Source organism: Nilaparvata lugens, chromosome X (genome assembly GCF_014356525.2).
Source record: "Nilaparvata lugens isolate BPH chromosome X, ASM1435652v1, whole genome shotgun sequence".
NCBI classification, from domain to species: Eukaryota; Metazoa; Arthropoda; class Insecta; order Hemiptera; family Delphacidae; genus Nilaparvata; species Nilaparvata lugens.
In genome coordinates, this window is record NC_052518.1 from 73,267,571 (window position 1) to 73,291,788 (window position 24,218).

Here is a 24,218-nt window from a genome sequence, read left to right on the forward strand (position 1 = left end):
CTCGTTTTTTTGTCGAAGTACATTGAGTCAAATCGTGTCTTTCACATGGTGACTCCTATCCAGGAACCTCGTTTTGTCACGTCTTTTCCCCTCGAGGCAAGCAGAGGCAAGATCTAACAACTGTGCCGACGTTTCCACAAAGTATGACTCATCACTTTTTTCTCAAAGTCTAACTTCCTTAAAAATATAGATAGAAGATTTCTGATTTCGGATTTGGATTCAGCGACCCCAAATTCTTTAAAGCGTAAGTCCCGTTTTCGAAAATATCCGAAAACAAGGAAGTTATGGCTGTTTTTAATAAAGCTTTCTATTATCATATAATTATACGGTAAAAACGAACAGGTACTGTACTATACAGTACGTAAGTACTCTAGCTATTATATACAACTTACACTGTATTCGTGTAGGAAATTTGGTAGGTTATTTATCTTGATTTCTGAAAATACCCCAAAATAAGGGAGTAAGATAACTTTGAAAAACCAAAGTTTTCCTGCCGATTGAAGAAACATTAAAAATTAGTCTAAGACATATTATGTCTTAGAATAAAAACGTGTAACAAATATCAGATCACTATTCAAGCTATCAAGCTTTTCATAAATTTCATAAGTTTGTGTCGACGGTATATGACATAAAAGGCAAATGCTCGCGCTTGGTCCATAGTTCTACGACTGAGGAATGCGGATTTAGGTCAGCAACTAAAATCGACAAGCCATGATTGTCAATCTTACTCATGATACAAAGCTTTGTACTATGATACATGGTTTTCATTCCGTATCATTCTTTAATAAAAATAAAACAAGATTCTGGTTTCAAAAGCATCAAAGTCGCCAGGCTGGTCTGAGCTATTCATGACTTTTTTCAGTATGCATTATCAACTCAGCAGTTCTAATACACAGACATCACTACTTGGAATGCCATGACATTTTCTATTCTCTCAATTCCTATTATTACCATAGATCGATTCAGATCAGCACAATGTTTATACTGTATGTTCATAATAGATTTTTCTGATTGTAAAAAGAAATAGTCAATAATTTCTGGGAATTTAAAGTGATATTCAACGATTTGAACCTGATAAATTGGATTGTTGAATGACAATTGAAATTCAGTGAATTTTACTGTACAACATTCCTTTTCCTCCTATTTTATTGGGTGATGAGTGGAGATGATTTATGATTTCATATTTGGATTCATCTTTTCATAGTTCAATATTTTTTTGGAAAACTAGAATTTTTAAAAATTAAAAATGTTTATGTATAAACTTCTCAGGTGTTCAAAAACTTCTTAAAACCTTTGCCTGTCCCTTTGTGAGGCAGGAGTATTATTATCTTAGTATGTACTATATAATCATATGATAATGGAAAGCTATATTAAAAACAGCTATAACTCCCTTGTTTTCGGGTATTTTTGAAAATGGGACTTACGCTTTAAGAATTTGAGGTCGCTGAATCCAAATCCGAAATCAGAAATCTTCTATCTATATTTTTAAGGAAGTTAGACTTTGAGAAAAAGTGATGAGTCATAGGTTTGAGCAAACGTCGGCATAGTTGTTGGATCTGTCAGCTTATTCGTAAGATCCCCATGTGAAAGTACAGGAGAGCTGCAAAATATGAAATATGATCTTCCGTAATATGATATTCCAGGAGCGAGGTCTCTGCCGTGTGAAACTGGCCTAATAGTATCCTACCTCAATCACGGTGGGCTTCCAACTTTCTATTTTTATATTATAAGTGCCGATTTCTTTCGATTTCTATTTTTATTAATTGAACCTATGAAATGGTTCAATGGTACATTATTCACAGTTCTACTATAATATACGATAATGAGGTTGGTATCCTCTTAAAGTACGAAAGTCTTTGTGTATTTGTTGAGATAATGTTGTTCCACCTTCAATCAATTAATATCTCAATAATAAACTCAATGGTTCAAAAAATTATAGTTATTAAGAACTATTATCAAATCATTTTTGTAATAAAAAATTACATAATTTCATGTTTTATTATATTTGACCGAGCGAAGTGAGGGTTTGGCATTTCTCTTTATGTTTAAATGTTTATATGTTGCACATTTACGGCGAAACGCGGTGATAGATTTTCATGAAATTTGACAGATGTGTCAGGTATTTTTAAATTGCGCGTCGACGTATATACAAAGTTTTTGGAAATTTTGCATTTCAAGGATAATATGAAAGAAAAAATGAGCCTTTTTCATACACCAATATTACCGTAAAAATCAGTCTATAGAATAATAATCATCATAAATCAGCGGTCTAGTGGACTATAATACTACCCGTTCAAAAACATCGAACATCTTGAAAATGTATCTTTCCATCAATGTCAGTAGACGTTAGTAGTTGTCTACTAACTTTGTCTTTCCAAAAGCTGAGGCCATAATTCTAGTTTAGAGTTTGGAGTTATTGATAGAAAACATTTTTTTTTTACATTTTTCCTTTTTAATCTGATGATTGCAACAAATATTATTGAAAAGAAATTTATTTCTAAAATCATGAAAAGTGAGAAATGAGGTTTGAAGGGAATCAGCATTATGGTAGTTTATTTAGTTAATTTCAACACACCGATTTTTCGCCAACACAGCAACACAGAATGTTCTCTGATGGGGTTGATCGACGGCAGCCAGACCTGATAACAGCGCTCACACTCACAATCCGGGACGACACGTCACGGTACGATAGGACAGAAAGCTCTATGTTTATTCAGGATTTTTTCTAGACATTTTAAATTGATAAATTATTTATTAATTTTTGAGAAAACATAACAACAGGTCAATGTAACTTACTGAGCGCGAGGTCTACTGTTCACAGAACTACTAGTATAATGAATCACATTATCATCTACATTAAAATTGAACGAGCGTTAGTGAGTTCTTACTTTCGACTCAGTGAAGGCCAAAATCGTTGTCCATCTGTTTCACTGTTTGTATGTTCTACAATAACTTCAGAAAGAATTGATCAATCAGCTTCAAATTTTGAACATATATCGATGTAATAATAAGTACTTCGAACCTTTTTACAGGTCAAGTTCGTTGGACAACGAAATTGAATCACTCCTTTGTCCTTTTTCAGGATATAAAAAGAAATTTGAAAGTGCATAAGATTTTTTTTTCTGATTTATCATTTAGTCAGCTGATGAATTCAGCTGAATTCATTGCATGCAATTACTACAGTTTTTCCATTTATCCATAGGCTAATTTGTTAGCTATCACACAGACATTCCTTCATGCGCTGACACATGATTTCAGCTGGATAATAATATGACATAATTTACAACTTTTACTAATCAAAAATTTGATACGGGTTGAGATATCGGTGTGCGGTTTTCGCCATTTTCTCTTGGAAATCTGTATAGAAATCATGTATCTATCACATGGCCACTTTCTTATATAAAAAATGAATTTTGATTCGTATGAGGTTCAAAGATGTTGAAGTGACAGAGTATTTTTCTATTAAAATAGTATCCCCAATGAAAGCTTCTGTCAAATTATTTTTAAAAGAGAAATATTTAGCTGTTTCAATCATTTTCATCAACTCTGTATAATCAAAAGTTGGGGGTTTCAAAGATTGCAATACAGTTTCCGAGCGAGTTCTCCAACCCAGGGAATCATAATGATCGGTAGGTAATCTTATTGAAAGTGAGGTCCAAGATTGAAGTCGACGATTTCGCATTTCTCTTTATGTATTTATGTTATTTGGCAGATTTGTCTCTGTTTGAATTGCGAGCTGAAGTAAATATAGGGTTTTTTGATATTTTGCATGGATAAAAAAGAAAAAAATTCTCCATGGTCTAATATTACTGTAAAATAAAAATCAGACTAAAGAATATTATTCATGATTGAATCAGCGGTCGAGTGGATTATTAATTGCAAGCAATGACTCATGCAATAAATAACTCAATGTAGTACCTCTCTCTGCTTTCATCTCGGGCTGAACAGTCACCAGTATGTCTTGTAGGAAATTAGCTTCTGATGATAGTAGTTGTTTACAATAGATGCTTAGCATTGTTGATACAGCAATTGGCCGTTTTCACACCGATATCTCGCCGACAGGACACAATTTACTCTCATGGACAGTATTAGAGGAGGCTGTGGTTTATAACTGCGCGAGTTCCACTGTTCACAGAACTACAAAAGTGAGCTAGATGGATGGTGGGTGTTATTGAGGCAATGTTAACTGAAACCAATACTAATCAATTTATTTCCGATGACAATTACGTTAAACAAAGGATGATAATTACAGAACCATCAGAAGGTTCTAGCTTTCAATTTATTTCTTGAAACAATAATGATAATTATTAATAATTTACAAAACGAGAATATTAATATAAATATTCACAGCTCTGACGGCTACTCGCTTGGCTATCTGTGACCGCTCAGAAAGAGAAAATTGTAATCAACCATGGAGGGGGGGGAGTCTAACAAATCTTATTATCTGAAAACCTAACCTTAGATCTCGGGTCCTTTGGTCTGCACCCCAGGCTTTTGGAATGACCACTCGCGACGTTATAAATAAAATTTATTAAATAAAACTTCCACAAGATGAATGTTCAAAAGACCTTACTTTAACAAAACACCAAGATACTTTATCCAGAAAAATTCAATTGAGAAAATATAGGTTTAAACTGCCCGAACTGAGACTACATTATTGATTCTCAAAGACAAAGATCCAAAGACAAAGTCTAATGCCTTTTAAACAATCACCTGTAACTGACAGACTGATAATGGGCATCGAATGGAAAAATTCTAAAACTATATATGTGATTCAAACCAATGTACATATTTTACAGATTTGTTAGATTAATGTTAGAATATTATCTGAAAATATTGATTCCATTCACAATAATATTTTCAAATAATTCTAATGATTTCAATTTGTAGAATACTCTCCTACCTTAATCACTATTTATAAGGTGAGTTTCCTACTTTCTATTTCTATATTATTAGTGCAGTATTTTAATTTAATGAACCGATTGATTAGAAACTACATTATTCACAGTTTTACTATAATCTACGATAATGAACTTGGAATCCTCATAAATGTAGGCCTATTTGTGTTTTGTTGAGATAATGTCTTCTGCACTTTTGATCAAATAATATCGATGTAGAGGAACAGAAATTGAAGTTATCATATATGAGTTTCTTTGCTATCCACTGTTATACATAGTACCAAGCAGATAATAGTATATTTCGCACCTAGGGCCGAAAATGAGACTTTTCCGGCTCGAAATCGGTTTTCAAGTCCGAGGCCGTAGGACGAGGACTAGAAAAGATTGAGAGCCGGAAAAACATTTTTGCCTGTGGTGCGAATGCTATTTTTTGCCACACAGAAAAATATACAATATATATATATATATATATATATATATATATAATATATATATATATATATATGAGAATAATTGTTCATCAAGCACTTCTGAAAGCAAAAGTGGAAGGTCAAAGCTGTAGCAAATCTGAATATCAGGAAATTGTCCAAGTATTTTTATTTTTTATTCTGATTTGTCTAAATAACCTAAAAGATTATGTTCAATTATGTGGGAGGTTGAGTTTATACTTTTTTATTCTTTCATATGACAATAAGATGATATTATTATAAATGTTTTAATTATTGAATAATAAACACAAATAATGAAAAGTTTTTGATCAGCTGTTTTAGCACACTTGAAATTTGGCCAATCTGAATGTCAACTTCAACAATGCTTGTTGTCATCGACTTGGGAAGTTTAGGTTAGAGGTTCTATCCTACTTTGAAAATCAAATTTGGATAGTTTATAATATATATCTTATGTGTATTTCATTCATCCAAATAAAATGATAGTATATTATTGCAGAATACTTTATTCAATTCTAGAAGCATAAACTGATTCTGTTTCATAAATTATATGTGAAAACGTTCAGCACCATGGAGATTGCCCAAGTAGTTCCAAAATTATTCACCATGTTTCGTGATAAACCAAGTACTATGAGGTTTGAGGTTAGATTCTATTATACTCTGAAAATTGAATTTGAATAGTTTATAATATCTTATTTGTATTTCATTCATGCAAATAAAATGATAGTATCTTATTGCAAAATACTTTATTCAATTCTAGAAGCATAAACTGATTCCGTCTCATAAACTATTTTGTAAACACGTTCACATCAAATCAGAATCAGCTGACTTCAAGGTTATTTTACAGCCCTAGGGCCGTTATAGTATATTTCGCACCTAGGGCCGAAAATGAGATATTTCCGGCTCGAAATCGGTTTTTAAGTCCGAGGCCATAGGCCGAGGACTAGAAAAGATTGAGAGCCGGAAATACAGTTTTTCCAATGGTGCGAACGCTATTTTTCGCCACACCAAAAAAAAACTTCCCAATATATAAGAAATTGAAAAATAAATAAAATTCAAACAGCCTATTTTGATAGTTTGAATCTTGGTTATGACAACTTTTACTGTCAATTAATTTCAATATTACTAATTAATAATTTACAATAGTGACCATATTTTTATACTATTAATTAGGCGCGAGCTAATATTAATTAATATAATTAATATTAAAAAAATTATATTTAATTGAAAAAAATTAATATAATTGCATATTTCACAGTTTTGTCTCAAAATATGTCTAAAAAATTGATTGAAATTTGAATTACAGTAACTAATATAAAAAATAGGTAATAAAAGTCGAAATTCATTGACAAAAAAAAAAGTCATTGACTTTTGAGTTTGAGTTCTGATGTATTACGCCTTTACGCTCTCGGCCATTGCATATTGTTAAATATAGGGGCCTGACTGATAACACTTAGCATACACATAATTACTGTACTTTACTGTACTGTAAACTAGACTTCTAAAAAAGTTTACTTCACTCCTAAAAAGTGTACAACAGACTTTGGCTCATGACTTATATATTATTAAAATTAATATTATTATCTGTCTCACAATAAAATGTTCACTCTGAATTAAGTCAGGTAATGTATGTAGGCTACTATAATATAGTGTATAGCGGCAAATTTGAAGCTGGTTTGCCAGCATTTTCACAACAAAATATTGCTCTAAAAATAGTTAAATCATAGAGAAAACATTCGAAGATTCAATCTTGAGTAGACCTAATGTTTTCTCTATATGGTTTAATATTGAAGAAAAATTATCTAAAAGTTTTAATAATGAATTACGGAAAAATTACTAGGAATTTTTCAGTCAAGGCTGAGTTTCGCCAGTAGGCTTACCTTAAACTTCAGATCTCTGCTGTATTTTCTTATTATTATTGTTGATTGTATTGCATTAAGAAGTGGAATTCGATAATAAGAAAGGAACAATTATTACTCTACCTCACTTTTAAATATTGATACAATTATTGTACTTTGATTTCAAATTCGATTCTTCACTTTTAAATACTTGCAATATGTACCTTTCTGGCAATGGACAATGCAGCCAACATTATATTGTTGAGGCTATGGAGATATCATCATATTCTATTGTTTGATACCAAAAACACAATAATAAATATTAAATTATGAAACAGTAATTTATAAAATATATTATAGACATAATACTGCGATTCACGATACATAATTATATAGATTATTACAGTTGTTATGAGATTATCTCTCTATGATTTTTGTGAGATCAGACATGATCAGCTGTTATTCAAGGTCATTTTACAGCCCTAGGGCCATAAAGTTTTACCGGCCTGGTCAGAAAACAATCACTTTCGGCCTCCATATGACGCACATAAACCAGCTCATTACATCCAAGTGTGGCGAAAAAATTTAATGGCCTGGTCAGAAAACAATCATTTTCGGCCTCCATATGATGCACGTAAACCAGATCATTACATCCAAGTGGGGAGAAATAGTTATTTGTACAACTAGTGCACAAAGTGACAGTTTGCTGCACCGAAAGAAACGTTTTCGCCCCACTTGGATGTAATGAGCTGGTTTTCGTGGGTCATATGGAGGCCGAAAGTGATTGTTTTCTGACCAGGCCGGTAAAATTTTTACGGCCCTAGGACTGTAAAATAACCTTGAAGTCAGCTGATTCTGATTTGATGTGAACATGTTTACAAAATAGTTTATGAAACGGAATCAGTTTATGCTTCTAGAATTGAATAAAGTATTCTTCAATAGGATACCATCATTTTATTTGGATGAATGAAATACAGATAGGATATATTATCAACTATTCAAATTCGATTTTCAGGATTTGTAGGATAGAACTTCTAACCTAAACTTCCACAGTCGATGACAACAAGCATTGTTGATGTTGACATTCAGATTGGCCAAATTTCAAGTATGCTAAAACAGCGATTCAGGAATTAAAATATTTATAATAATATCATCTTATTGTCATTTGAAAGAATAAAAAAGTATAAAGTTAACCTCCCACATTAAAACATAATCTCTTAGGTTATTTAGACCAATTATAATAAAAATTAAAAATACTTGGACAATCTCCTGATATTCAGATTACCTCAGATTTACTAGAGCTATCACCTTCCACTTCTGCTTTTGGAAGTGCCTAATAAACAATATTATTTATATATATATATATATATATATATATATATATATATATATATATATTTATTGTTTTATTTTTCTGTGTGGCAAAAAATAGTGTTCGCACCATGGGCAAAAATGTATTTCTGGCTCTCAATCTTTTCTAGTCCTTGGCCTATGGCCTCTGACTTGAAAACCAATTTCGAGCCGGAAAAGTCTCATTTTCGGCCCTAGGTGCGAAATATACTATTACGTAGGCGAGGGCGGAATGGTTTCTTGAGTGCAGCAGAGGAACTTTGCGCACGTATTTCACATTAAATTTTTCCTACAGTTACCATTGAATATGAAAAGTGAGTAATTATGGGAAAAAAATCCCTGAAATCCATCAAATTTTTTTGTGTGTAATTTTATTATTAATAAATAAAATAGAATGCAGTAGTAGTGTTTGAATGGCAGGGCGGCTGTCACTGATGTGGTAGCTGTCCTCGAACTTGGTGTCCTTGATATTATTATAACGTGCAGTGAGATATACCAGTCATTGTTACCAACTTAATTTTTGTTTTCGTGCACTAATCCTCCATATAACCCACCAACTATTTTGCATTGCCATGTTGCAAATCTGGAGTGCAGAAAAAAATTTTTCGCCCCACTTGGATGTAATGAGCTGGTTTTCATGTGTCATATGGAGGCCGAAAATGATTGTTTTCTGACCAGGCCGGTAAAAGTTTTACGGCCCTAGGGCTGTAAAATAACCTTGAAGTCAGCTAATTCTGATTTGATGTGAACGTGTTTACAAAATGGTTTCTGAAACAGAATCAGTTTATGCTTCTAGAATTGGATAAATATTCTGCAATAAGATACTATCATTTTATTTGGATGAATAAAATACAGATAAGAAATATATTATAAACTATTCAAATTCGATTTTCAGAGTAGGATAGAACTTTTAACCTAAACTTCCAAAGTCAATGACAACAAGCATTGTTGACGTTGACATTCAGATCGGCCAAATTTCAAGTGTGCTAAAACAGCTGATCAAAAAACTTTTCATTATTTGTGTTCTTTATTCAAGAATTGAAACATTTATAATATCATCTTATTGTCATTTGGAAGAATAAAAAGTATAAACTCAACCTCTTACATAATTGAACATAATCTTTTAGGTTATTTAGACAAATCAGAATAAAAATAAAAATACTTGGACAATTTCCTGATATTCAGATTACCTCAGATTTGCTAGAGCTATGACCTTCCTGTTTTGCTTTTGGAAGTGTCAAATAAACAATTATTCTCATATTTATATTGTTTATTTTTCTGCATGGCGAAAAATAACGTTCTCACCATGGGCAAAAATGTTTTTCCGGCTCTCAATCTTTTCTAGTCCTCGGCCTATGGCCTCGGACCTGAAAACCGATTTTTGAGCCGGAAAAGTCTCATTTTCGGCCCTAGGTGCAAAATATACTATTCCCGCACTAGAGCGGAAAAGTGATTCTTTGCGTTCTGTAATCAGTGCAGCAATGGCCACTTTCCAAGGTAACTGTGGGAAAAATAGATTTCAAACCATCCAGGAGCATTTCAAACAGCAGTAACTTTTTCATTGCATTGATATTCTATAATGTCAGTTGATGAACTGTTCCATAGTTCTTGCTGAGTAATAGCAGTATGGAGAATTCTACAAAGAATATTTTTCCGAAATGTTTCACACTATGTGCACTACAACTAGAGCAGAGTCTTTGATGAATAAAGCACTGATAGTATGGTGTAAAATTATAACATTCCTATCTCCCTTGTATGATGGAAATAGAGTTTACTCTACCTCTGTATCTAAGCCGTGTGTCCGCGGATTCAAGAAGAAGTGTTTGGTAGAGGGATTGGAGGAGATGACATGGAACAGATCTTCAAAGACAGGCTTGAGGTTTTCGATTCCAGGGAAGTAGGTAGAACAGAGCTTTGGAGTTTGTGGGATTTGGGAATTTTTTGTGGTTGGATTAGTGTTTGTTTTGGAGGAGCTGGGCCCCCTTTGTCAATCAACCAGGAAGTGAAGTGGTGCAGATTTGAACATTCTAATCTTCTCAACGGTCGTGACCACAGAGATGCGGTAGAGATGTTGTGTAGACCATAGAGCACAGACGAACGGAGGCGCACTGATTGAAGGAGCATTATGGGATTAGTTGGTGGGCCATGATGGGTTATTTCAAGCGTGAGATTTCAAATTTGAGTGGGTTATGGATAAGGAAAGGTGTAGATTATGAATTGATAGAAAAGAGGAGATTTAAAATTAGAAATCCGAAATGAATTAGAATAAAATTAGAAAATGGAATTATAGAATTGAATTGGTATTAAATTTATTTTTTTTTCAATTTTAATTTCAATTTTAATTTTTATTGCAAATTTATTATATATTTGATAGCTGTGAAATTTCTTATATATGATGAAATTTATTTCAATTTAATTGGACAGTTGGTGTAGAGTTGATAGTTTTGGTACTATTGCTTTCTGTTAAGACCAGGACTGGAAGCAGCTCCAAGCACCCAAATAAAAGCCAATTCTTTGATCTTACGTCTTGACATCTATGTTTGTCTTTGTTGAATCTTTAGTGTTTAAACTTTGTTTAGTTTTATTGTTCAGCAGTGTGTTCTTATTTTTCGAATTTAAGTGCAGTTTGTAATAATAGGGAACAAAAAACGCCTGTTACGTAAAAAGCCTAAAAGCCTAAAAATAAGGGTGGTGGAAGGTTGCATGAGTGGCGAAAGCAGAAAGAGGTAGGCATTACGGAAGATGCAAGCAAAAAAAAAATTGATGATGTTGAGGTAATGAGCTGTGGGGAAGAAGATGATATTATTTTCCAAAATGTACCAAATCTGAGGTTCAAATCTTGATTCTGAGGTCTTCAATTAGCTTATTTCATTTACAGCGTTATAGTTTTTATTCCAATTTTTAGGTACAGCACATTCTTTAAATAAAATTAGTATTCTTTGTAAATTATTCTTTTTTTACTCACTTTTCACAATAGGCAGGGGGCTTTGCCGTGTAGATAATAAGCAAAGTCAGTAGACAGTAGATCAACTGTCTTCCTACTTTGGGTAATAAGTATTGCAATTAATAATCCAGCTGTCAGTTTAAATGTTTTTAATAATGATAAATCATCACAATTATTGTTTTTCCTATCCACTTACAATTTTATCCTGTTATATGCTCAAAAATGATGAAAATGGGTGAGTCAATAACGATCCTTATTCTGCTAGACCTAACGAAGAAATTGAGACATCTTCCATGGCTGTTACCCAAAAATGACCACAGAATGACATTTGCGCCCGGACTATTTCCAAAACGGGGCGTAGTGGCAGCTTTTATAACAGTACTCCTAGTTTTTATTTTCTCATTTCTATAATTGGAAACGTTTTTTCTTGAGGAAATTAGACATTGCTAAATAATTCAAAATAGCTGAAACTTTACACTATTTTCTCTTTATTTTATTTTGTGTTCAATTTTCTAGTTTTTTCGAAATTTAATTCAAACATGACTATCACAATGACTGTGACTACGCCTCGTTTTGGAAAGCCAATTTTCTGACTCCAGCTGTTTAAAGTCTAGGACTTAGCTAAATCCCGAGTTCGGAAACCGTCCCCTAGTGTTATAACTGGCCAGGAAAAAGACTATTCGAGCTACAGGATCCTTGCAAGTAGCAAGCAGTCTCCTCACCTTCCAGCACCGGGTCCAAGAGGGATTCTAATCAGAAGCCAGCTACAGTGAGAATAACAGTAAACAGTTGGGAAAATAAGGTATCAGTAAACCGGGCTGACTTTGTCCCAATTTTGGGGAGTTAAAATTTCAAACAGCTTGCAATCAATACTTAAGTTGCAACAAATCTCTTTTTAATATTTTTTATTGCACTCTGCAATGTTTGAAGAGTATTTTACATTATAAAAAGTTAGTATTTTTCTTAACTTTAACAAAGATATATTTTTTTGAAAATAAGAGACAATGTCAACCAGGGGATGGGGTGACTTTTTCTCACTTTAAAAAATATATGGAAAAAGTTAATTTTCATGAGTTAGACAAAGTGAAACTGTTAACCTTTGAAATGAACAATGACATTAAAAACAAATGAAATCCACTTCAATAAATCACAAATTATTTATTGAAAAATATTTCAGTTTCTGCTGCCTAAAAATCTTATGGCAAGATGGCTCCAACTGCAGAATCAGTAGAAAATGAATATTGTGAACGTATTAATTTTAAGCAAGGTGAATATTTTGTTTTATTAGGTAGAATACATTATATTTATCATATTTTGAATTGTATTTGCATCATATCCTGCATATCACAATTTTTATACTGGGACAAAGTCACCCCAAGTTAAACTAAAAATGACCTCGTTGTTTTCAACTAGAACAGAATCCTAACCATTTGAACTATGGATATTATGGATATACCAATTGTAATACAATAAAAAGGCCAATATAATATGTACTCGCCGATATCATAAGTCTTTTAGAAATAAGTTTTCTAACATGAAGTTCTCTGACAACAAAATCACAAGATGAAGAAGTTAGGTTCTATGTCAATAATCCAACTGATACAGTGTGATTCTTAATTATGGTAAAATAATTTGATACGTAATAGTAGAGGTAAAAATAAGAAAAAAAAGTTCTTATAAACATATCCCCCGGAACTTAATTCCGGGCGAAATCTTTCACCCTGTGAGCTATACAGCTAATGAAGCGTTTATGTTTATAATAACTTTTTTTCTTATTTTTACCTCTACTATCACGTATTAAATTATTTTACCATAATTAAGAATCACCCTGTATATCGAGATTCGACAAGATATCAATTGTAGATCCTCGATAATTATTAGGGCTACGGGTATCAATGTTGAACATCAATTTCGAATAACAGAGATCGGAGATAAACTAATCTGAATATTTTTCTTCAAGGTGGGGCAAAGTCACCCCAAGTCGACGGTATGTACTTGAAGCTACAATATTTCGTATTTAGGACTTCTAAAGTTGTAGTTTGTGAGGCATAGGCCTACAGCCCCAACATTCAGCTTACTTGTCATTCAATAGTCCCACATCCCACTCTCATTTGTTCAACAGGAAGACCCAAAAATAAGGGGGGGATCTTGAGCTCATTCGGGTGGGGGGGGGTTGTCGTAATAGACGTTGGGGGGGGGATAGGCACCCCTGGAGATATTTGACTGAATTATTTCAAACATAAGCAGCTGATTGCCTCTAGAAAGGCTGTAATGAAACACTGCTTGGATTATTCGAGGCGAGGTTGTCATTTTCACTATATTATAATCATGTGGCTTGCAGTTGCTGAATTTTTCAATTGTTCTGTATTTTGTTTTTGTTGATCCCAGCTATTGATGGGATGATTGATGATCCCAACCTATGGTGGCATACCATTCAGCCGCTATCCTTGACTTTGAAACTCCTGAGAGGCCAAAATACGTTGTTCCGAGTACGTTTGACAATTGAAGAAATAATTTCAATTATTTCTGAGAAACTTTCTCGCTTTCACCACCCATTTATCTTTTGAAACAAAAAAGTTTCCCAGCATGTCGAAAATTTCATGTTTTCTGCTCGAAATGTCTCGACATTGACGAACATAAACGTTAAAAAATCTGGTGTGGTACACTCACAACATTCCTTGCTCATTGAACTGTAAGCCTCATTCGTAAATGAGAATAATTTAGGGGAATAACATAATGACGATTGGCGGCAACATATTTGAAACTACGATCAGACTACTATATAATCATTGTTTTCAAAGTACTTTTTACTTTCCTTGCCCTATTACCATAGGTAAGGAAAGTATTGCTTTCCAAAAAAAATTAAGGTACCCTAATTTCATGTTTTCTATACGTTTCAAGGTCTCCTGAGTCCAAAAAAATGATTTTTGTGTGTTGGTCTGTGTGTGTGTATGTGTGTGTGTGTGTGTGTGTGTGTGTGTGTATGTGTGTGTGTGTTTGTGTGTATGTCTGTGAACACGATAACTCCATTCATAATCAACCGATTGACTTGAAATTTTAAACTTGAGGTCCTTATACCATGAGGATCCGACAATAAGAAATTCAATAAAATCCAATTCAAGATGGCGGAAAAAATGGCGGATAATTACTAAAAAAACATGTTTTTCACGTTTTTCTCAAAAACGGCTCTAACGATTTTCTTCAAATTTATACTATGGACAGCTATTTATAAGCCCTATCAACTGGCATGAGTCTCATTTCTGGGAAAATTTCAGGAGCTCCGTAATATTCTTGAGAAAAATGGCGGATAATGACTAAAAATCCATGTTTTTCACGGTTTTCTCGAAAACGGCTTTAACGATTTCCTTCAAATTTATACCATGGATAGCTATTCATAAGCCCTATCAACTGGCATGAGTCTCATTTCTGGGAAAATTTCAGGAACTCCGTAATATTCTTGAGAAAAATGGCGGATAATGACTAAAAATCCATGTTTTTCACCGTTTTCTCGAAAACGGCTCTAACGATTTTCTTCAAATTCATACCATGGATATTCATAAGCACTATCAACTGGCATGAGTCTCATTTCTGGGAAAATTCAATGAGCTCCGTAATATTCTTGAGAAAAATGGTGGATAATGATCAAAAAACCATGTTTTTCATGGTTTTCTCAAAACCGGCTTCAACGATTTTCTTCAAATTTAAACCATGGATCATGATTTCATTCATTCATAAGCCCTATCAAATGACATGAGTTTTTTTCCTGGGAAAATTGCAGGAGCTCCGTAATATTCTTGAGAAAAATGGCTGATAATTACTAAAAAACCATGTTTTTCACGATTTTCTCAAAAATAACTTGACCGATTTTTTTCAAATTCATATCCTGTATAGTTATTTATCAGCTCTATCAACTGGCATGAGTCTCCTTTCTGGGAAACAAATGGGGGGTCCACCCCATCCTTGGGAAATGAACTTAGTAACCTCCTTCTCGTGCATGATGTAGGTAGCGCAGTTCATAAAAAGAACACATAGTCGAGATATTTCATCTGTAGAACAGCTGTTTTGACGACTTTGAAAAAATGATGACTAAAAAAAATCATCGAATTTCACAATTTACACAAAGGAAAAAGTACTCTGAAAACAATTATATGTACACATATACAGAAGTCTGATCGTAGTTTCAAATATGAGCAAGGAAAGTTGTGTGAGTGTACCACACCAGATTATCCCTTTGTGTAAATTGCGAAATTCGATTATTTTAAAATTCGTCAAAACAGCTGTTCTACAGATGAAATATCTCGACTGTGTTCTTTTTACTTTCCTTGCCCTATTACCATACGTAAGGAAAGTATTGCTTTCCGAAAAAAATTAAGGTACCCCAATTTCTAAATTTCTATACGTTTCAAGGTCCCCTGAGTACAAAAAAGTGGTTTTTGGGTATTGGTCTGTATGTGTGTGTGTGTTTGTGTATATATGAGTGTGTGTGTGTGTATGAGTGTATGTGCGTCTGTGTACACGATATCTCATCTCCCAATTAACGGAATGACTTGAAATTTGGAACGTAAGGTCCTTACAATATAAGGATCCGACACGAACAATTTCGATCAAATGCAATTCAAGATGGCGGCTGAAATAGCAAGAATGTTGTCAAAAACAGGTTTTTTCGCGATTTTCTCGAAAACGGCTCCAACGATTTTGATCAAAGTTATACCTTAAATAGTCATCGATAAGTTCTATCAACTGCCACATATCTGTGAAAATTTCAGGAGCTCCGCCCCATCTATGCAAAGTTTGATTTTAGATTCTCAACTATCAGGCTTCATATACAATTTAAACAAAAAATTTCGAGTGGAAAAGATTGAGCATGAGAATCTCTACAATTAATGTTCAGTAACATTTTCACCTATAATTAAAAACAAGCTTGAAATTCGAGAAAATGTGATTATCCAATTGCAAACTGTTACCAACTGTTGATTCTATGATTCACTATGAAGAGATAGCAGACCTCGTGTGTCTCCAGAGTCACCAGCTGGCTCAAATCTTTGAATATTAGATTTGAGATTCACGGGAACACTAGCGTCACGTGATCAATTTTCATAACTGCAACGAAAGTTGTGTGAGTGCGCCACACCAGATTTTTATAAACTGCTCTACCTACCTACCTCATGCACGAGAAAGAGGTTACAAAGTCCATTTCTCAAAAATGGGGTGGACCCCCAATTATTTTCCCAGGAAAAAGACTCATGCCAGTTGATAGAGCTGATAATACAGGGTATGAATTTTTAAAAAATCGGTCAAGTCATTTTTGAGAAAATCGTGAAAAACATGTTTCTTCAGTTATTAGCTGCCATTTATCTCAAGAATATTACAGAACTCCTGCAATTTTCCCAGAAATGAGACTCATGTCAGTTGATAGGGCTTATAAATAGCTATCCATCGTATAAATTTGAAGAAAATCGTCAGAGCCGTTTTCGATTTTTCATTCTGTGCAAACAGACTGCAATGGGAGAGGGGGGTGACGAGCTGTCTCAAGGCTGGTTCTGTTGACATTCCAGAACTCTTATCTAAATGACCGGTACTATTTTCTTGTTCTCCCTCGAACACTGATACTGCAGTTCCCGAAAACTGAACAGTATTAGTATTATTATTTATTTATTCCATTTAATCTTTTTGTAACGTGTTCTTACTTGCATAATATAATACTTGTTATATGAACAGTTGAATTTATTCCAGTGTTGATATAATGTGAAAAAATATCATTATATATCTGTGATATATATGATTTAATCTCAGTGAAAAGGGTAGAAAGCGTGGGAGATTATAAAATGACAGTGAAAACACCAAATATATTGACATCTTGCTATTTTACTGCAGTATTTTTTTACGTTATTAGTTGATTTTTTTGTTTCGAAATTTGTTTATTTTTTATCAATTCCTATATAGTTTGATCTGAGAGTTGACAGACTGAATTTAAACTTCATATTGGAGTGTTTTTATTGAATTATAATTCTATTTAATTTCTAAGTAATTGTTATTCAATCAAAACGTAATTCATTCAATCAAAACGTTATTGACTGAAATAGTTGGATACAACTCAAATTAACCTTGTGAATTGAAAGCGAAAAGCAATCTATAAACCTTCAAACACATTTCGATAATATTCAGTTTTTGGTAATTGTATTTAACATTTCAAATTTCATGTGTTTCTCCACTATTATAATATATTTTTTATGTTGTAATAAAATTTATGTTGTTATGTAATAAAATACTTATGCAAACTGTGAAATTTCTAGTTATTATGGAAGTGGCATTCACAAGATATACAGTAAATACTAGAAATATCATTACATTTTGAATTTATAATCATGCAATACTTGAATATTATCTTCTATGCTTCATCATCTTGTTATGCTTAAAAAGTTCAAGCTCACCAAAAATTTCCAAGTTCAACTTATAAAATAGAAAATGATTTTAAAAAAAACACTCCATTTTAGGGGTGGTTTTTAATGTTAATAAAGTTCCCAATAACTCAGTAGGGGATGATTTTAGAACAAAACATTAAAATACGTTTTTTCATCTCTTTGAACACTTGATGGAAAAAAGAATTTTTCGAAATTCCAATATTTAGAGTTTTAAAAATGGTTAACCCCTAACGATTTCAACCCTCAGCAACCATTGAAAAAATTATAAATTTTTATCTATTAAGCACTATCTACCATTTCCAAAAAAAATTGCCTCAAACAGAGAATTCTAAAAAAACTACACTTATTTCGTTAACCACCCCCTAATCATTAATAATAAAATGATAAAAAAACGAAAAAATCCTCTCAAAGAGTAGAATTGAATGACAAAAAAAAATTTTCTGATATCTCAACAACAAAGGATTTCATTTTTTTCATCCTTAAATTTCAACCCCAAAAATGAGAAAAATCATTTATAGTCCATTCCACTGTTTCCAGCATCCTGTCTACTACAAAAATTAATAATAAAAAAAAATTCCAAAAAACTACCCCAAGATTTTGCAGTTTACATAAAATAGGGGATGATTTTCGTTTTTTGATAATTTCAGATGGTTTGAGGTATGATAAAATGTAACTCAAACCCTCACTAACCTTCCCCAGTCCCTTCATCATAATCTCTACTATGGAGCTGGGTATGCTTGGAGTTGTGAATACTGGCCAGCCTGCAAGAAATGTAGAAACTCTGTTTAGGAGACAGAGGCAACACCGGCAACACCGCGACAGCTGCTTCAATGTGGCAACATAGGATCTATTTCTAGATACGGCGATGGCTGAATGACCTCGAGTTGACGCTACTGTAGCGCCAGTTAGCGTGTGGCGGAAGGTTGGTGAACTCGGAGTTGCCAGCTAGCGCTAGTGCTAGAGCGGCGGTTGTTTGGTGAACTACCCCAGGCTGGTTTCAGATTGAATGACGTCATTTGATGGGCGGCGCACTTGAATCATTATCACTACTTAGTCTCTCAGGTTGAGAATTTTCAGAATCTAGATCCAGATTTGTGCACTGAATAAAATCATCATCATCATCATCATCATTATTATTACCATCATTCCGTCCACTCACAAAGGATATGCTGATCATATTAATTGGATGGTTATGAGAATCCCCCCTCATTTATACTAGTGTAGATTTATTTGGTTTAGTCGTCAAGGTTACAGAACAATTTTTATTAGTACAACGCCATGAAAGATTCCCGCAACTCAAAGTGTTAGATTCACGGAGATAAATGAGTTATGAAGGAGCCCCATTTTCCCTCTTGAAGTTCTCACTTCCATGAGATCCATGACAACAATCAATACCACAACAATTTATAATATGTCCTTAGCAACGTTAAACCCTTACCAATGTGAAAGAATAGATTGTGATTCTGTAACTATTTTTGTTATAAAGGTTAACAAAAGTGGGCTCTATTACATAACATAGAATAGAAGTAGAGAAGTGATTGGATGGAAATCCTTTACAGGCTATTATGTTGAAATGTGAAAATGAGAGCTGAAGAGATAAACCGTTAGCTTACTGAAGATAAGAGGCCGATGAGATTAGAGAGAAACAAAATGCAGTTACATGATAGTACAGAAACAGTTCCAAAGCAAAATATTAATGTGTGATCATTTATCAATTATAATTACAGGGGATTTTTCTTATTATTGATATATCTCAATCAGAGTGTTATAGTTAGATTGATTCGAACTGCTTCTCTGCTGGAAGCGAATGCAAGAAACTAACGTGGCCTTTCTTAGCTATAAGTTAATTTAAAATTGAAAGCCTAACTTATGCCTCCCCTATGGATCGGGCATATCCCGTCCAGGCCCGGGACAAGCCCCACAACATGCCCATAGCAAGGCTGCTCAGTGTTTACAAAATATATCACACCACTGCACAATGCTTACTCAAACAGAAGGGACAAAACAATCAGTAGGCTTAAGTCATTTAATTCAGCTATATAATGCAATAAGCCCCCAAACAAAAGAGCAGTGTAATTGGTAATCCCGTCCTGTCCCCAAACCTATGGATTGGGGTACAGTTAAGATTTAATTCACGAAAACGTCGACAACCCCAAGAGTAAGTCTTTAATTTGCACTAACCTTGGAACTGGCGAGGAAGTGGACTGTATCTCGTGTGTAGAAGTTACTGCTGACGATATCCTGTCTTTATGTGTAGTCCTATATGATATTGTACATATATCACGAAACGAAACAAGATAATTAATTGTGTTCAAGCTTGAATGTCACGGAACGAAAACGAAAAACGATGCTGACTTCTCGAGCACTATTCTTGGAGTGATGGGTTGGAAGATAAACGGGGAGGATGAAGGAGGGGTGAGGGAGAGAGGTTATCTTGCCTCTTTGGGAGAGGGGGAAGGGGAGGAAAGCGCAAACTAATCAACCCACAATTATGGCTGCCAATCCTCCATGAATCCACCATCTCCTCCCGCCTTGGAATGCCCAATTTCCAAGAACATAAACTCAAAAAAAACTAAAATTTAAAAGTAAAAGAAAAAAACAGAACAACAAGCACTGAACGGTAGGAAAGGAAAAATGAAGGGAAAAAGGAATAGGAAAGGAAAACAGAAAACTTGGGGTGTGAGTTGAACTAATAGGGAAGTATGGGGGCAAGTTTCCTAACTGGCCTAACATACTCACCAGAGTTAGTTTTCACGTGAGCTGAGCGCACAACACCCTTAGCATCACTTATGATTTGGGTGACTCTACCTAACGGGTATGATAAGGGTGATGAATTGTCCTTTTTAATCCATACTAACTGCCCTACCTGAAGGTTTGTGTCACTCTCAAACCACTTATTCTTCTGTTGAAGAGTGTGGAGGTATTCACTCTCCCACCTCTTCCACAATCTCTGAGTGAAGCGATTAACCTTTTCCCAATGAGACAGTCTGTACTCGTTGACATCACTCATGTCAATTTCAGGAACCGCCAACAGAGGGCGATGAACAAGGAAATGTCCGGGAGTCAGCGCCTCGTAGTCATCAGGAGATGAAGAGAGCGCATACAATGGTCTCGAATTGAGTATCACCTCAATTTTCACCAACAGAGTGGAAAGCTCAACAATAGTTAGGACCGAATTTCCCACTTCACGAAACAAATGGAATTTCACATTTTTAATATTAGACTCACAGATTCCATTCATGAAAGGAGCATGTGGAATATTAAAACGAAATTGGATGCTTTTAGATGACATCGCATCACAGACGTTGGATTGATTTTCTGATGATCTGAGAAATTCAACAATTTCCTTCAATTGTCACGCAGCACCTTTGAAATTCGTCCCTTGATCACAGAGTATTTCTTTAGGCAATCCACGCCTAGAAACAAAATAGAGAGTGTTAATGAACTCTTCGGATGAAAGACTTGTAAGCACCTCAATGTGACAAGCTTTTGTTGCCAGACAGACAAACAGTGCAAAGTATGCCTTGTACGTACGAGCTTTGGGCCGAATACTCTCTTTGACAGTGAAAGGACCAGCTAGATCGACCGCAGCCTTCAGAAAGGGAGCACTGGGAACAACACATGAGCTGGGAAGATCACCCATGACGGGAGCAACAGGAGTTGCATTGAATAAACGGCAACGAGTACAATTGAAAATCACATTTCTGATAACACTGTGTGCTCCAACAATCCAAAAATAACGCTGAATAAGAGCATGCACTATTCTTGGTCCAGCATGAAGATGAGAAATATGATAATACTCAATGAGGAGTTTAGTAAAATGACTATCTTTATGTATCAAACAAGGATGCTTGGCTTCATATCCTAAAGCACTATTTACCAATCTGCCACCAACACGAATCACACCATCACAATCCAAGAATACAGACAATTTTTGGAAACTCTTATCACAGGGTTTACCCTCTTTCAATAGGTCGAGTTCACTATTGAAATGACACTTTTGAACAATTTTAACACAATAAATTTGTGCACATTTCAACTCTTGAACACTAAGTGCGCCTGATTTACAACAGACACCACTAATTGATGCTTTACAGTTATTCACGAAACGTAAAACATAAGCACAGGAACGTAACAATCTCATGTATGAGGAGAAACGTGTTATCTGAATAACAGCAGTCTCTTCAGTGATATTCAAAACAACACCTTTATTTTGTTTCACATCAGGCAGAATTTCAGTAGCAGGGTAAGTCATAGAAGACAATGGCCAACATGACAACGAATTAGAACACCACGTTGGAGCATTGAACCAATCTTGCGAATTGCACAAGTTTTGGGGAGAAACGCCTCTTGATCCAACGTCGGCGATATTGAAATCAGTACCAATGTGATTCCAATCTGAAATATTAGTCAACTCTAATATTCTCACAACACGATTTGCAACAAACGTTTGCAACTTGTAAGGAGGTATATGCAACCAAGATAAAACAATAGTTGAATCACTGAACAGAAACGTAGATTGAAGATTGATTTTTTCCAGTGAAGGAAGGACTGAAACATACAATTGTGAAAGCAACAATGCAGCTTGAAGCTCTAATCGAGGAATAGACAGAGCTTTCAACGACGCAACTTTAGTTTTAGCTTTCAACAGGAAGCATTTCACCGTAGATTCTGACGACACAACTCTCAAGAAGATACAAGCACAGATTCCTTTCTGCGATGCATTGGAAAACCCAAGTATTTGACAAGAAAAAGCATCACCATAAACGCATCGAGGAATTGAAATTGAACTTAGAGCAGGAAGCTCTCTCATCAGCTCGTTCCAGCATTCGTTGTATTCAACAGGAATCGGCGTATCCCAAGCGATGTCCAACTTCCACAGCTCTTGTAAAAAACATTTCATTTTAAATATTACTGGAGCTATAAAACCGAGAGGGTCATACAGACGCGTGATAACGGACAGAACAGTGCACTTAGAGTTTTTCTTTTGAAACTCTGGAACGGAGACTTTATTATGAAAACAATCAGTAGTTGGGTTCCACATTATGCCAAGAACTTTCACATTTGAATTAGGCTCATCACTGATATGAAGTGGTACTTGAGTGTTTTCAGAACGAATCAAATCCAAGAACTCAGGAGAATTACTTCTCCATTTATTCAACTTGATATGAGCACAGTTTAGAAGATTACAAAGTTGTGATTTTATTTCACAGATTTCTTCCAACAAATTAGCACCTGTGAGAAAATCGTCGTGATATATATCATCACGAATAGCTGCTGCTGCCAACGGAAATTTATCTCCTTCATCTTTTGCCAGTTGAATGAGAGCTCGTTGAGAAAGAAAACCAGACGGTTTCAAACCATATGTGATTGTTTTGAGCTCATAAACGACAATATCATCGGAAGGATCTTTACGAAACAATATGTGAAGGAAAGAACGATCTTCTTCATCAACGAGGATAGCACGATACATTTTCGTAACATCACACGTGAATACGAATGAGTGAAGTCTGAATCTAGTTAGCACATCACATATGTCATTTAACAATTTTGGACCTGAATGAAAAACTTGATTCAACGAAATGTGACTCTTTTTTGCAGACCCATCAAATGCAACACGAACCTACGACAGCATACGACGCTCCAACGACAGAAAACGATTTAAAGCAACATCATGAGATTCATGAAACTTGAGTTGATTAGTGTCAACTTTGAAAGGGAGATGAACAACATATCTTCCTTCAGTATCACGCATGTGAGTTTCAGCAAAATGTTTCTCACAAAACTCATCATCGGGACTAGGAAATTTATGATTAGGAATTTCTTCACTTTCCCAAAACTTATGAACCAAATTATTCAACGAGTTCTCAGAGGTGGGACACGTCATTAATGCAGTCAATGACTGATTAAGAAGACCGGAATGATTTGGAAATTCACCCAAGATAATGTCACCAAACACGGTAGGAATCACGCAAAACGAACACTCTTCACTAGATGAGACTTGACTATGATGACGTAATATTTTGTTGAATAACTGACATCCCAAAAGAAGATCAATGGAACGTTGTTCATAGAACACAGGATCAGCAAGGTTGATTTTTTTCAACTCATTTTGCACTTTCGAACTGAGATAAATAGGGGGCAATGAACCAACTATTTTATCAATCACGTAAGCCTCAGCTTCTAGACGAGGGTGATTTGAGCCCTTAGGTTTCAACAAACATTTTACAACACCAGAAGAATTCCCTACACTCGAGGAATTCAAACCAGAGAAATTTTGATGACAATCATGAACAGATAAACCAAGTTTCATAACAAGA

General features: G+C 34.5%; 1 protein-coding gene across 3 annotated transcripts in view; it reads right to left on the reverse strand.

Annotated features, from left to right (window-relative positions):
* Positions 1-24,218, reverse strand: part of LOC111060715 (rhomboid-related protein 2) — a 177,026-nt gene that overhangs the window by 147,606 nt on the left and 5,202 nt on the right. The window contains exon 1 of one of the 3 annotated variants that reach the window (XM_039441592.1): positions 3,919-4,030. The exons of the other annotated variants lie outside the window; for them this stretch is intronic. Coding sequence (XP_039297526.1) covers positions 3,919-4,015 — 97 coding nt within the window. The 5' untranslated portion in view covers positions 4,016-4,030. Of the gene's footprint in view, positions 1-3,918; positions 4,031-24,218 lie in introns of those variants that run through there. 3 annotated transcript variants of the gene reach the window in all.